Here is a 12,571-nt window from a genome sequence, read left to right as displayed (position 1 = left end):
ACCCTTTATCAAACTTTTATCAGTATTTTCCCGATAACCACACAAACCCAAATTGTTTGTTTTAAAATGTCAAGGTCAACTGTCATGCGCACCTGCAGCGCGTCACTGCAACAGAACGAACGAAGAATGGCGGACGTGGTGAAATCAGACTACATCTCAAACAGCGCTGATCCTAAGAGCATACAGGATCTTACAACATTTGTAAGTATCCACATGAAAAGTTTTTTCCAAGAAGAATTTATTGGGCTCAAATTTGGAGTGACTGTTACCTTATAAAAGCGAAGAGTGCGATGTCATTTCTTGGCGACAATTATAAAGTTGGTGACAATGACATTAGTCTAAAGCCTAATGGGGCGACGTCAATAATCAATAAAAGTTCAGTTACAAAGTGTGCATTCGTTAGGTTTTGTATGATTTTGAACATTATTCATTATTTTAAAGCACTGTCCTCACTTACTATGTTTTGTTTTGGCCAAATCAGAATTTGTGAAACTGCAAGTGTAATGAAACATTTTCAAACAATATTTTGTACATTTTTTACTTTTAGGTACAAAATGTCCTCCAGCAGATGCAAGACAAATTCCAGAACATGTCAGATCAAATCATCACAAGGAATATCCTTTAACACAACAAATGTACTTCTTTGATTCCTTAAATTTTGGGGTGAAATGAAGAAACCATCCCTGAGATTAAATTTTTAGTTCTGAAGACCAATAGATTAATTTTGGTTGTTGTATTGCCTGCTGGATTTATTTGTTTTGTGTCAAAAACTGCTACTGATAATTATATGTTACAAAAAAAAAGCAATTTAATGTCAGTTCTTATGTATCATTCATGGTATTGTGTTTTGGAATTAAGGCAATTTAATAAGGAAATAATTTCCTTTAATTACTGAGGAGTTGTTCCCTTCATGCATATTTAATGATATTTTCATATTAAGGTTGATTATCTCCAATAGTCTAAGAGCTTGGCACAGAGTCGCATTTTGAAATTATTGATAATGATTTCTTAACTGAGTGCACTAGATGACATGGGCCATCGCATTGATGACTTAGAGAAAAACATTGCAGATCTGATGACACAGGCAGGAATGGAGGATGGTGAAAAGTGAAGGAAGAATCAAATCTGATAGGACGTTACCAAATACTAGTACTTTATAGACTGAAACACAAGCGTGTCACATGATATGGGAGGATTTTAAACTGTAGGCTTTTCTACTAGTGCTTGCATCAAGGTTTTTATACTGAGGAAGTGAGGATGTTACTCACAACTTTAACACTTGCTTAAAACTACTACATGAAATTGGGTTTGTCAGGAAATGACAGGGAAAAAGACAAGTTTGAATGTCTCAGATGAATTACCAGAACTAATTTCTAGACAATCAGCAGAAAGGCTCAGCCTCACTTGTTAGTGTAGATATTTTTTTCAGGGAAATTACAGAAATTTTCTTGCACATCTCAACTCAGTTTTATCCAAATTCTGTCGTGTTATTGCTGAACATTCCTTTTGTTTAAAAAAAATTGCCTCAACATTTCTGATTTTATATTTTAATTTTTAAAAAAACTGAATCATGTAGTATTGTGACTTATAAAAAATTATACAATAACTGGAGAGAAGGCCTACACTTTGTCTGTGCACCAACTAGAAGTGACTGTAGTGTTTAGTGTGTATTTTACTTTGGCTTCAATGTGAGAACAGACGATTACAGGAAGAAGTCTTCAAATTGGAATTTGCCTTGATCTAGAGTTTATATTGAAAGTACATTTTTAATATGTAAATTTAATTTTAAGCTTTTATTTATAGTATTTTTAAGAATCAGTGATGGTCAATTGGTAAATTATTGTTTTATTTTATTGATGAATTCCCATTCACTGCAGTCTTTGTACTGTTTTGGAATTCAATTGTTTTAATGGAAAAATAAAGTAGTTTTGCACTGAAATTTGTTTAAAGTTGCAGTTCCTCTTTTCTTTGTGTTTTTTTGCTTCCAACACAATTTAAGACAAGGAAATGCTGATTCAAGGACTTAAACTTTTGGAACCAGATATTTTGAATTGTATACGAGTTGGGCATTAAGTTAAATTCAGATAAAGAATTGCGATATCAACAGTACATCACTTTTAGCTTGACATCACAGGACTCCCCCCCCCCCCCCCCCCCCATTTAAAATTGTTACTTGAATGATTGCCTTCTTGCCTGATAAAGCTTAGATATGCTTCTAATGTGTTCAATATTACAATAGGTTGACGGATTTGTGTGGCAGTGAATGTCTTTGTCAAAATAAAAAGCATAGATAAAATAATGTTGAATTAATTTCAATAGGAGCTGGAGGATTAAAAACAAAATGCTGTGCACCACTGGCTCACTGATCAAGATACTTACTGTGCATGTCTTTGTATTAAAAAACAAAACATTTGCTTCTACTTGCTTTTTTATTACTGACATTATCAGCAGGTCTATTTACAAAGTGTATGTGGTATACCTTTATACATATGTACAAACTGTCTAGATTTCAAGGTTAGAAACAAGGACTACACATTTAGTAGTTTAGACAAGACTATACAATTTTCTACACAATTGCTAACCCTAAGTTGCATCAACCTAAAGTGTACACTTTTTAAAATATTTTCACAAGTACATTTTTACCACAGAAATCTGTATAAAAAGGCCACTGACATGAATTTATGTACATTATGTACAACCTGTATCAATTAATATTAACCCTAATTTAGTTAAAAAGTGTGACAATTTTCTTTCCTTCTGTGCATTTCTATAGTATTCTACATACAACCCAAGTTGGAAGTAGAAAACACCTAAGACTAAGAGCCCATGAAAGTCATGCAGTCAACTTGCCACTGACAAGAAAAAACTCCCCAGAAACAAAAAAATTCAACCACATGTATGCATAAGAACTGTTTTAACTCCCTTACTGGACTAACAATAATTACATCAGAGAAAATGTTGAGTCCTCATCACAAAGACTTTAAATGGTCACTGATATCTCACAAACAATACGCAAAAAGACTAGGAACATTCCCCATTACTTCACCACTTGAAGACTATGTGGTTACCATGCCACCCAACATGGTGTTTCTTTTCTAGGTTTCTGGCGACAAAAATAACCTGTATAGAACAATTTCCTATGCACAATACGTAAAACAGTATGAGTTGCATTTCTTTCAATAAAACTGCAAAAATTATACTCCATCATCTTTTGTGAATAGGCTTCCATGACAGATTTGAAGAATTAGTTAAGCAAACAGACATTTTCCCCATGAGTTTGATTTCTTTTTTAAAGACAATTTTCCCCTACAAGGTCCATATCACTGGCTGTGCAAAGGAATATGGACAGAGAAGAGACTGTATCTGTTATTTGATATCCAGCTATGCAGGCATTGCAGTAAACAATACTGGTCTTCAGGGTCTGTAAGCAACATCTGAAAAGATAAAAGCAGTTTCTTTTGACATAATTATTATCATTATTATTATTAATGGCCTATATATATCACCCTTTTTAATTAAAAAAAAAATACAATACACAACAATATACGATACATTGCAAAACGAGACAAAAAACAAAGTTACTGTTGTACATATTGAATGAATAATTTACATTATTTTCTCTCTGTTTAAAAACATACATCAATTAATGTCAACCAAATGTTCAAAAACAGAAATATTAAAATTATGACAGCTTCAAAGGCAGGCAAAAACTTCACTGTGAAGTTAATGCAGTATTCTAAGTGGGTATAATAAAGCCATTTAGGAAAAGTAAACATTACAAATAGGCTATAATACACATAAATAATACAAAGCACCACAAAATGCAGAAGAATATTAAAAAATGAGGTCATTCTGGTGCATTATCTAAAAGCTTGAAAGCAATGTTGAGTTTTTCTTTTTTTTTTATTTCAACAAGAAATTGGCTCAGGCAACCAGAGACAGGCATACCAAACGAAGCTTGTAAAAAAAAAAAAAAAAAAAAAAAAAAAAAAAAAAAAAAAAAAAAAAAAAAAACAGATAATGACAAATGAGGAAACAATGTGGCAATGTATAGAAGGAGACAGAAGTTATCCACAGATAATTTTCCTAGTTGCCTTCTGTAAAGATATGTAGAACTAATATGTTGCACAAAGGTACAAACTGAACATGCTTTCTGAGTCACGTCTGTATGCAAATCTGCTATCTAAGAAGACATTCTTAAGAGCTAAACCCTTGCTGCTTAATGGTGGGTTAAGCACTTGTGTCAAACCGGCCTCTGCTCTCCACTTTTATAACCAAAAGTTTACAAACCACCATTTGAACCCAAACATTTCAAGCTTTCATCTTGCACTCAGCTTTCAGAAAGAGACAGGGATTGAGAAGGAGTCTAGAAGCCAAAGCGTGCCTACCATGCCCTGCCGTGTGACATCACACACCTGCCGGCACCTTGGCCTTGGCCTTCTGTTGACCTTTGCCAGGCCGCGACTTCCGTGATGAACTCTTCTCCTGAGGCTTCTTAACATTGAGAAGTGGGTGGATTTCTGGAACATGAACAGATGAACATGCATCATTCCATTTTAACAGGATTGACAACATAATCTAAAATGACCATAAATCCTAAATTTTATTACTTTTACTACCCCCCCATCCTCAATTCCCTCCAAACTCCATCTCTCTCCTCCCGACCCCTATCCAACCCCCTTCCAACTCTCTCTCTCTCTTTCTCCTCCCTTAATCTCAGCAACATAAATAATACGTTCTCTCTCTCTTCTCTGTTTCTTCCCACCAACCCCTACCCTCTCCTCACTCCCAATCCCCTCTCCCCTTCTTCCTCTCTCTCCTTAATCCAAGTACACAACATGAGCAGTACCTACCATCAGCCGGGGCATTTGGCAGATCTACGTCCACAGGTTTCAGCTTTTTCTTCTTGGTGACTGGCTGTGAATCTGGTGACTGCTGAGCTGTTCTCTTCCTCTCACTTTTCGTCTGAGGTTCTTCAGTCGTCTACTCGGGGAAAATAAAAGAAGTAAAACCGACTTAGAATTGAGGTTAACATTTCCAGCCCAATATGAATGTGTGGGAATGTGATTTGCTGCAGTAATGCATCTAACATATTGTGTTCCTTCACCTCAAAGAGAGAAAAATGTAAATTTACTCATTTTATCTCACCTTTGGCAAATCAAATGACGGCAATAACACCCGTATTTCTATTGCAAAGGTGTACAATTGCCTGTATTTCAATACACTTCAAGGCATTCCATTCTCTTTTTCATCCTCTTATAAGTGAAATACATGTGCAACTGTCCTAGCATTCCAAGCACTGCTCATGGTATAAACCAGTTTTAAGACTACATATGCAAGGCTCCAATAACTATACTGACTTACGTATACAGAAACTTGAGACTAGTATTTATTATCAACTTATTTAAGTTCTGACAGCTGCGGTTGACTGTTTGCTTTGTTTACTTGCTTTTTACACTTTTCATCATCAATTCTATTGAAATGTTTTTTTTAAACTGACAGAAAAAAATCAACATGATGATTTCTGCAAATTTAACACTTATTTTGTCCAAAATTTCTCCTAATACCAAAGATTGTTAATAGTATTTTGCCAAATATATCAAACATTATATTCACAGTATTGATTAGCTGAAATTATCAAGATATCTGTCAAAAAAAAAAAAAAAAAAAAAAACCATCCTATATACCAGCTGTTCCTGGGGCGGCACCCCCCAGCCCTCTTCCGGTTCTTCAACTTCCGGGGCCGTCGGCAAGTATAACAAGGCTTCCTCGTCCTCTCCTTCTTCATCACTGGAGGAAGATAACAAATAAATTATGATGGAAAACAACAGGATCAGAGGGGCATGGTCACTTCCTGAGTTTGTACCACCAGACTTATTTTGGACTGACTTCAGAAGTTGGAAAATGGGTCTCAAGTTTTCTGTCTGATACATTTCAGATAGCAAGTTTTTTAGACTGACTGTGATTTCAATATGTCACTAGAAAACTAATTTGAACTTTTTCACATTCTATACAGCAATGAGCTAAAATTGCGCTCCTGTTTTCAAATACACTTCACTTAAATCATAAGGAAATTATGAGATAAAAATATTGTGTTTACCTGCTGATAAATGCTGCAATGGGTTCTATAGACGTCACATCTACCTCTGTGTCTTCCTCATCAGCACCTACATCAACAATGACAACATGCTGTTATTATAATAATAAGTTCTGTGTCTTCTTCATCAGCACCTACATCAACAATATCTTGTCTCAAAATAGAAAACAATGACTTTAATTAATATGGACAAATATTTTAGATGCTATAATGATATAAATTTCCAACAGTCACTGAACAATTTACAAATTTTTCTCTTCCCAAATTAATTGTTCTTGTAATTTGTGTCCTCAGGGCACCTGTTGCAGCCTATACTACACCCCCCAGTAGCTATCTCTCACCTTTTGTTTCCTGGACCTCTTTATCTTCATCCTCCAGGTCAAACTCAGATTCTCTTTCCTCATATTCCACATTCTCATCCAGCTCCTTGAAGTCAGGAGCAAAAGCGCTCCAGTTTTCCTGAAAGAATAATTGTAAATAGAGTTTGATCTTTCTTGATGTTGACTTTATAGAGGTTGTTGTATGCAATTACTGTTGCAAATGTTATTCAATTTTTATTTGTTTTCCCTTTGCAACTCTCATGAAGAAATCTTTAAAATAAAAATAATTTTGAGTAGTAATTACAGATTACAACTTTTATTTCTTTGCATGTATGACAAATAGCTACACAAGCTTTTGTTTACATTTATTCATTACAAATTTTTAGTTATTTAAAAAATTAATGCTTTTCTTCAACATAAATCTATAACAATAATTTTGATATTTAGAAGAACACTGAAATAATGTGAATCAGTAACTGACCACTTGATTTTGAGCCCATATGGAAACCACTCCACTGGATATAGAGGCTATAATGGGCCTCACTGGGTGCCACTGGAAATAAAATAATAATAATAATAGAACTATGAACATTTTCTCCTCCACATGATTTGAAAATATTTCATCCCTGTGCAGCAACCCTAGATTCTATTAGCTGACAAAGTGGTTTATCTCCAAGGGAAATAATGGAAAATTCTTTAGACACTGTTTAGAAATCTTTATTTTTTAGGCAAAAAGAACAGACACAACCATTTAAATACTTAAATAGCACCAAAGGTGCCATCTCTCAAGATTCCTCAAAATGTGTCACCTTATTTTTCTTTCTTTTCTTTTAACACAGACTTACAACGACATCCAGTAACATTTCCCCCTTAGTTCCATGTAAGATTTTCACCAGGTTTCCCATACTTTTCTCCCAGATGTACAGAGAGTGTTGTCTGGCGGACCCGGCCACTATGTACTCCCCATCCCCAGAGAAACAACACTTCTTCCACAGTGTTCTGAAATACAGCAGAACTTTACAAGATTCTGTCCAATATTGCTTTTTTTCTTTCCTGTCATGACATATGCCTGGACTACAAATTAAAGAATTTTGTTCAGCAATATCTTTTTCTTTGTCTTCTCTCTTCAATTTTCTTCCAGAAATTTGTCCAATTCTTTAAAAAAAATATAAATAAATAAATAAATTAATTAATTAATAATTTACCTGAAAGAGTTAATAATATCTTTTTTCATTATATGAGAAGGGGTTTAATCATTGTTTTTACCTGTTCACTAAGTCTTGTAACTTCTGTATGGGCTCTGGCTCTCCCTCTTTACCACATGCTAGCACCTCTCCACTCTCGTAAACACGTATGACTCTGTCTGCTGAGTTCACCAGAAAACAACTGGAAATAAGTATGTACTATAAAAGTTACAATCCGTGCTGATCAAAAAATTTTGGTCTTAAGTTTTTTTTTTTTGTTTTTTTTTTGAGACTGGCCACAGCATATCTCTTTATCCTGCAATAAACCAAAATTTCTGTCTAAAAATAAAAACTGACTTTCAGTCTTTGAAGTTTTTTCTGTGAAAATGCAACATCTTTAGGTGGATGAGCCATGCAAATCCCTGACAACACAAAGTCGCAAAGCTACCACACACTTACTTTCCTCTCCTGGCAAACTCTATAGACTTGATAGCCGTGGTATTACTTGTTCCCGTGGTTACTCTGAAGGAGGCGTCAATCTCTAACGTACTGGCGTTGAATACCAAAACCTGAAATGTACACAGGGAATATACTCAAGTAAAGGATCAGAGGGGCGTTACTGTCTCTTAAGGATGCACCACCAGCTGAAATATAGACATGTGCCACATCAAATCAAACAGAAGTAATTTCACCCAAAGAACTTAATGACAAGCTGGCAGAAAAGATGCCAAGGAGATCTTTCATATATTTACTCTTTGATAATCGAATATTTCCTACAAGGACAGATTTGGTACCGCTTTTCACATTTTAAATATTATTTTTAAAAACTCATTTATCAATATTATAAAATGTCCACAATCTGTGTCTTACCCTTCCTTTGGCGTTTCCTGTATAAACATGATCCCCTCTTCTGTCAAAGGAGGCCACAATGTTCAAATCAGACTGGAAGGAAATATAAGAAAATATTATCCTTAAGAGCTCCAACATGCACACAAAATGAATCTACAATTTCTTTTCATTTTCAGGATCTGTTCAATCCAAGCCCACAAGATTGAAATTCACCAGAAACAACACATATTTCACCATTAACTTTTTTTCATCTTCAAGATGAATGAACTAACACTATAGAATAAAATGAAAGTGTCAGCTAAATATCTGGATATTTTCAAATCTATCACTGGACTTAAATTACAATGCAGACAATACTGCGTAGTCATAACAAGCAGTAATGTTGTCAGACTTAAGTTCATTGAAATATTTCAAAAGATTATACACATTGTGTCTCATGTGAATGGTTAAAAGAAATTTACTAAGTAAAACTTATCTTCACAACACTGACTTTTTGTTGATATTTTATTTTTTACAAATACCAAATCCCTTCACGTCACCTACCTCATCGTCCAGTGGAATAATTTTGTGTTTCTTTTCTGTGTCGACCAGAACCACTGCATGTTTCAGAGGACAAACCAGAAATCGGTTACTGCAATTGGAAAATAAAGAATCCTGGTCAACATTTCACCAAAAAAATTGAATATTTAGTTAATTATATGAGTTCATTTTCACAGCAGTCACCTGTACCATAACTGTAGCATCTTCCTCCTCTAGATCTGTACTGCACAGACCATTTTGGATAAAGAGAGCAAATAATGGTGATATTGCTCCGGTAAATTATCATTTAATTAGAATACAAGACTAAAGGGAGGTGAAAACTTAAAGTAGACAATGTGGCCTTTTCACCAATACTTTTGCTAGTCACTTGAAAGTATTCATGGAGATGACAATATTTTCTTACAGAAAAAGCAGCAAGTCAGAAACAGAAACTTAAAAATGTGTGTGTGTTTGTGTGTGCGCGCGTGCACATGCACACACATGCCTAAGTAAGAAAGGGGGAGGAGGTTCTTACCAGTCTCTGGGATGGAACTGAACTTTAAGAATTGGGGAGGGGAACCTGTAGGACTTCTCGCACTCCCCAGTCGTCACATCCCATATTGATACATTATTGTCTGTGGAAGCACTTAGAAGTTTATGACCATTACGGTTCCAGCTGGAAAGGAAACAGAGGAAATATTTATTACTATACTCTCAATGAATACTGGTCACAAACAAAGTATACACAAAATTGCTAAAAAGTTTAAATTTCTCATTAGGGATATTTTCTTTATTTCTCAGAAGATAATTTATATTTTTTCAACTATATTTTTATAACCAGTCAAAAATATTTCACCAATGAACTGTTGTTTCACCTGAATAATTGAAAATTCCACAAGATAATATAACCAAACACACACATGCACACATGGACACACATGCATGCACGTCTCATAAGCATGCATACATATTCAAACATATACAAGCACACTCACATGTATACACACATATACACCCATGCACACCCACGCCTGTGCCCGCACTCACATGCACACACACAGGACGTACCTGAGAGAACAGACAGGATGGACGTGAGCAGTGATCACTTTGGCTATCCCCCTGGTGAGAAAATCCCAAATAACAATTCTTCCATCATTACAGCCAACTGCCAGCAGAGTGCCACGTTTGTTGAATGAACAAGTTATTGCAATACTTATACAATCTAGTGCACCGTCAAAGTCCTAAAACAGATGGAAAAAAACACATTTAAACACTTATAGATTTGTTAAATGAGGAAACAACTGCAATACTTAAACAATCTCATACACAACCAAAGTACAATGAAAGAGCAAGATGTTCATACATTGTTGTAAATTCTTTCGATTAAAAGTGACATATAGTCTAATGTGCCTTATATGCTGCATTGTATAAATATCAGGTGGAGAACTACAACATGTTTTGCTTCTTGTTACATGAACAAGCAATTAAGTTGGCAATTCTGCACCCTGAGCTTCAGAGCTAGTTGACACTAACCTATTCACTGTAGCCTATCTTCATCGTGTCAAGTAACCTCTGACCAGATTCGATTGCCTCCGCCGCCCGCCAATCAAATTTAAAAGCCCGCACTCAATGACTCATTAAACGATCTAGCCAATGAACGCGAACGAGTCAAAGCGCGCTTTGTTCAAATCCGGACCAATCAAAGATAAGGCTGAATATCAGGGTCTTGCCGTAACCTGTGGGCAGCACGCAAATAACATCGTCTCTCAGTAGATAATGATGCAGGGCCTCAAACTGCTAGACCCTATGGTTTCAATTCCGATTTACTCATATTTTGCAAAGAATCAAGAGATAACTTAACACATTCTTTTTCGTAGTCACTCGCCTTGCTTTCTTTGTGTACGGTAATACACTCGGAACTACTCGGATGTCTCCGCACTCAATAACTTTGTTGTTAGTATGGAGCTTGCGGAATCAGCCGAGGATTGCCGATTGACGGTCAACCAATCAGCGTTTTCACCAAACTTTGGTGAAAAATTTTGAAACATGGATTTGATTGGCTTATATAAACTAGGTCAAACTATTTTCGTCAGAGGTTACTTGACACGATGAAGATAGGCTACAGTGAAGAGGTTAGTGTCAAGTTAGCTCTGAAGCTCAGGGTGCAATTCTGTAGTGCTCATAATATAATATCTTGATTCCATATAAGAATTACACATATCATCAGCATGGTATCACACAGATACTGAAAATTTATAAATGAAATTTACTAAAAATACATGTACTGATACATGATTTAATGAATATATAAAGCAGTTTACACACAGAGCACTTTGTGAAAAGCAAACTTTAAAGATTAAAAAGATATTTTGTAAAGTACATTTTTCCTCTGAGGCTTACCTCTGGAAAGTTTTGCCCAAAGGATTCTGAAAAAATTATAAAAGAAAGTAAAATAAATTTTATTATAACAGCAATATAGAAATTAGAATTGCAACATTATTAACAGAGACCTACAAATTTTAACACAATTCTTTAGAATAATCTGTTCTTAAAAATATTGCAACTATCAATGTATCCGTATCTATCAGTATATGTCTAAAGAACCACTGCTGATATATGATAGATGGGAAGAGAGAGCTTAAGAAAACTTAATCACAGTGTAGGCCTGATCTAAAGCCTTCCACAATTTCTGCATGAACTTGTTGGTCACTCAGTTCATTCCATTCAGAGACTGTTCTAACAAAGAAAGTTTTTTCTAACTGGTGTGTTGCGGTGTTGTAAAATGTAACAGAGACTTTTGTTGGTACTGTAAAAGCCAATGAATGATTTGACCCTTACAAGAAGTTTGTTGGAAGCTGGTACTAAGTAAGTGTCAGGAGGTATCCCTGGATCCAACCCCTCAACCACCTTGAAAAGAAAATTAAGTTAGCCGCAGTTCCTTCCTCTGGTACTGCAGCAGAGGGAGATCCAGTAATTTTAACATGGAGGTACTTAGGTGACTGGCGGGGGTTGACTTGAGCTCAACAGCTCAGTGGTACAGCATTCTAACAGTAAGCATGTGTCAGAAGTTGGAGCTCTAGCATAGTCAGGTTATTTTCCCCAAAATAAAAACTACACTTATTGTGAAATGATCGCACACAATACAATAACACAAGGCATGTTATTTATGAAATATATTAAGTTTCACAGTCTCACATATAGTGGCATTTGCGTCACTACAGACCCATGTGATATATATTTTTAAATAATACATCAATTCTGTGACATTTCATAAATTGCAATAATATACTCAACACATGATTACTGTGTAGTTTGTAAACAGTCATTCCGCAATATGAAATCAAGACGTTTACAACACCCTGAAAGAATTGGTCGTCGTTGTGCACAACATAGACTCACCTAAAAGTTCTAAATTCATTTTAACTTCTATTTAAAGTGCAGTTTAAGAGCAATTTGCCCAAAATGCACAAAAAAATACCGAGCCGCACTTTGAACGGTTCGCACGCCAGATGTCACCACCTTCTGTGTGAGCTCTTGCGCACGCATAAAAACCATGTCAAAAAGACAAAAAAATATGCAAACAGTTAGGATGTTATGCTCAA

At 35.3% G+C, this 12,571-nt stretch overlaps 2 protein-coding genes across 3 annotated transcripts; one reads left to right on the top strand and one right to left on the bottom strand.

Annotated features, from left to right (window-relative positions):
* The first annotated feature begins 20 nt into the window (after positions 1-20).
* LOC106177827 (uncharacterized) lies at positions 21-1,939 on the top strand. Its single transcript, XM_013560725.2, has 3 exons — positions 21-201; positions 548-614; positions 1,023-1,939. The coding sequence occupies exons 1-3, from the start codon at positions 67-69 to the stop codon at positions 1,109-1,111; spliced, it is 291 nt and encodes a 96-aa protein (XP_013416179.2). The 5' UTR covers positions 21-66; the 3' UTR covers positions 1,112-1,939.
* A 471-nt stretch (positions 1,940-2,410) lies between these two features.
* On the bottom strand, positions 2,411-12,506 carry LOC106164989 (retinoblastoma-binding protein 5 homolog). Of its 2 annotated transcripts, none has more exons than XM_087010436.1 (16): positions 12,369-12,506; positions 11,370-11,395; positions 10,038-10,210; positions 9,505-9,645; positions 8,994-9,081; positions 8,472-8,543; positions 8,061-8,170; positions 7,684-7,803; positions 7,263-7,416; positions 6,899-6,970; positions 6,439-6,556; positions 6,101-6,167; positions 5,688-5,790; positions 4,854-4,983; positions 4,389-4,520; positions 2,411-3,434 (listed from the first exon to the last, which is right to left on the bottom strand). In XM_087010436.1, exons 1-15 carry the CDS (start codon positions 12,385-12,387, stop codon positions 4,408-4,410), a joined length of 1,506 nt encoding a protein of 501 aa, XP_086866562.1. In that variant the 5' UTR covers positions 12,388-12,506; the 3' UTR covers positions 2,411-3,434; positions 4,389-4,407. The 2 variants fall into 2 exon arrangements, with proteins under 2 accessions (XP_086866562.1, XP_086866561.1); XM_087010435.1 differs by having other exon boundaries at positions 4,416-4,520.
* Positions 12,507-12,571: the final 65 nt, after the last annotated feature.

Source organism: Lingula anatina, chromosome 4, assembly GCF_051362555.1.
Source record: "Lingula anatina isolate TDL-2025a chromosome 4, LinAna3.0, whole genome shotgun sequence".
NCBI classification, from domain to species: Eukaryota; Metazoa; Brachiopoda; class Lingulata; order Lingulida; family Lingulidae; genus Lingula; species Lingula anatina.
The sequence above is the reverse complement of the archived record's forward strand: the minus strand, read 5'-3'. Positions and strand labels throughout refer to the sequence as shown.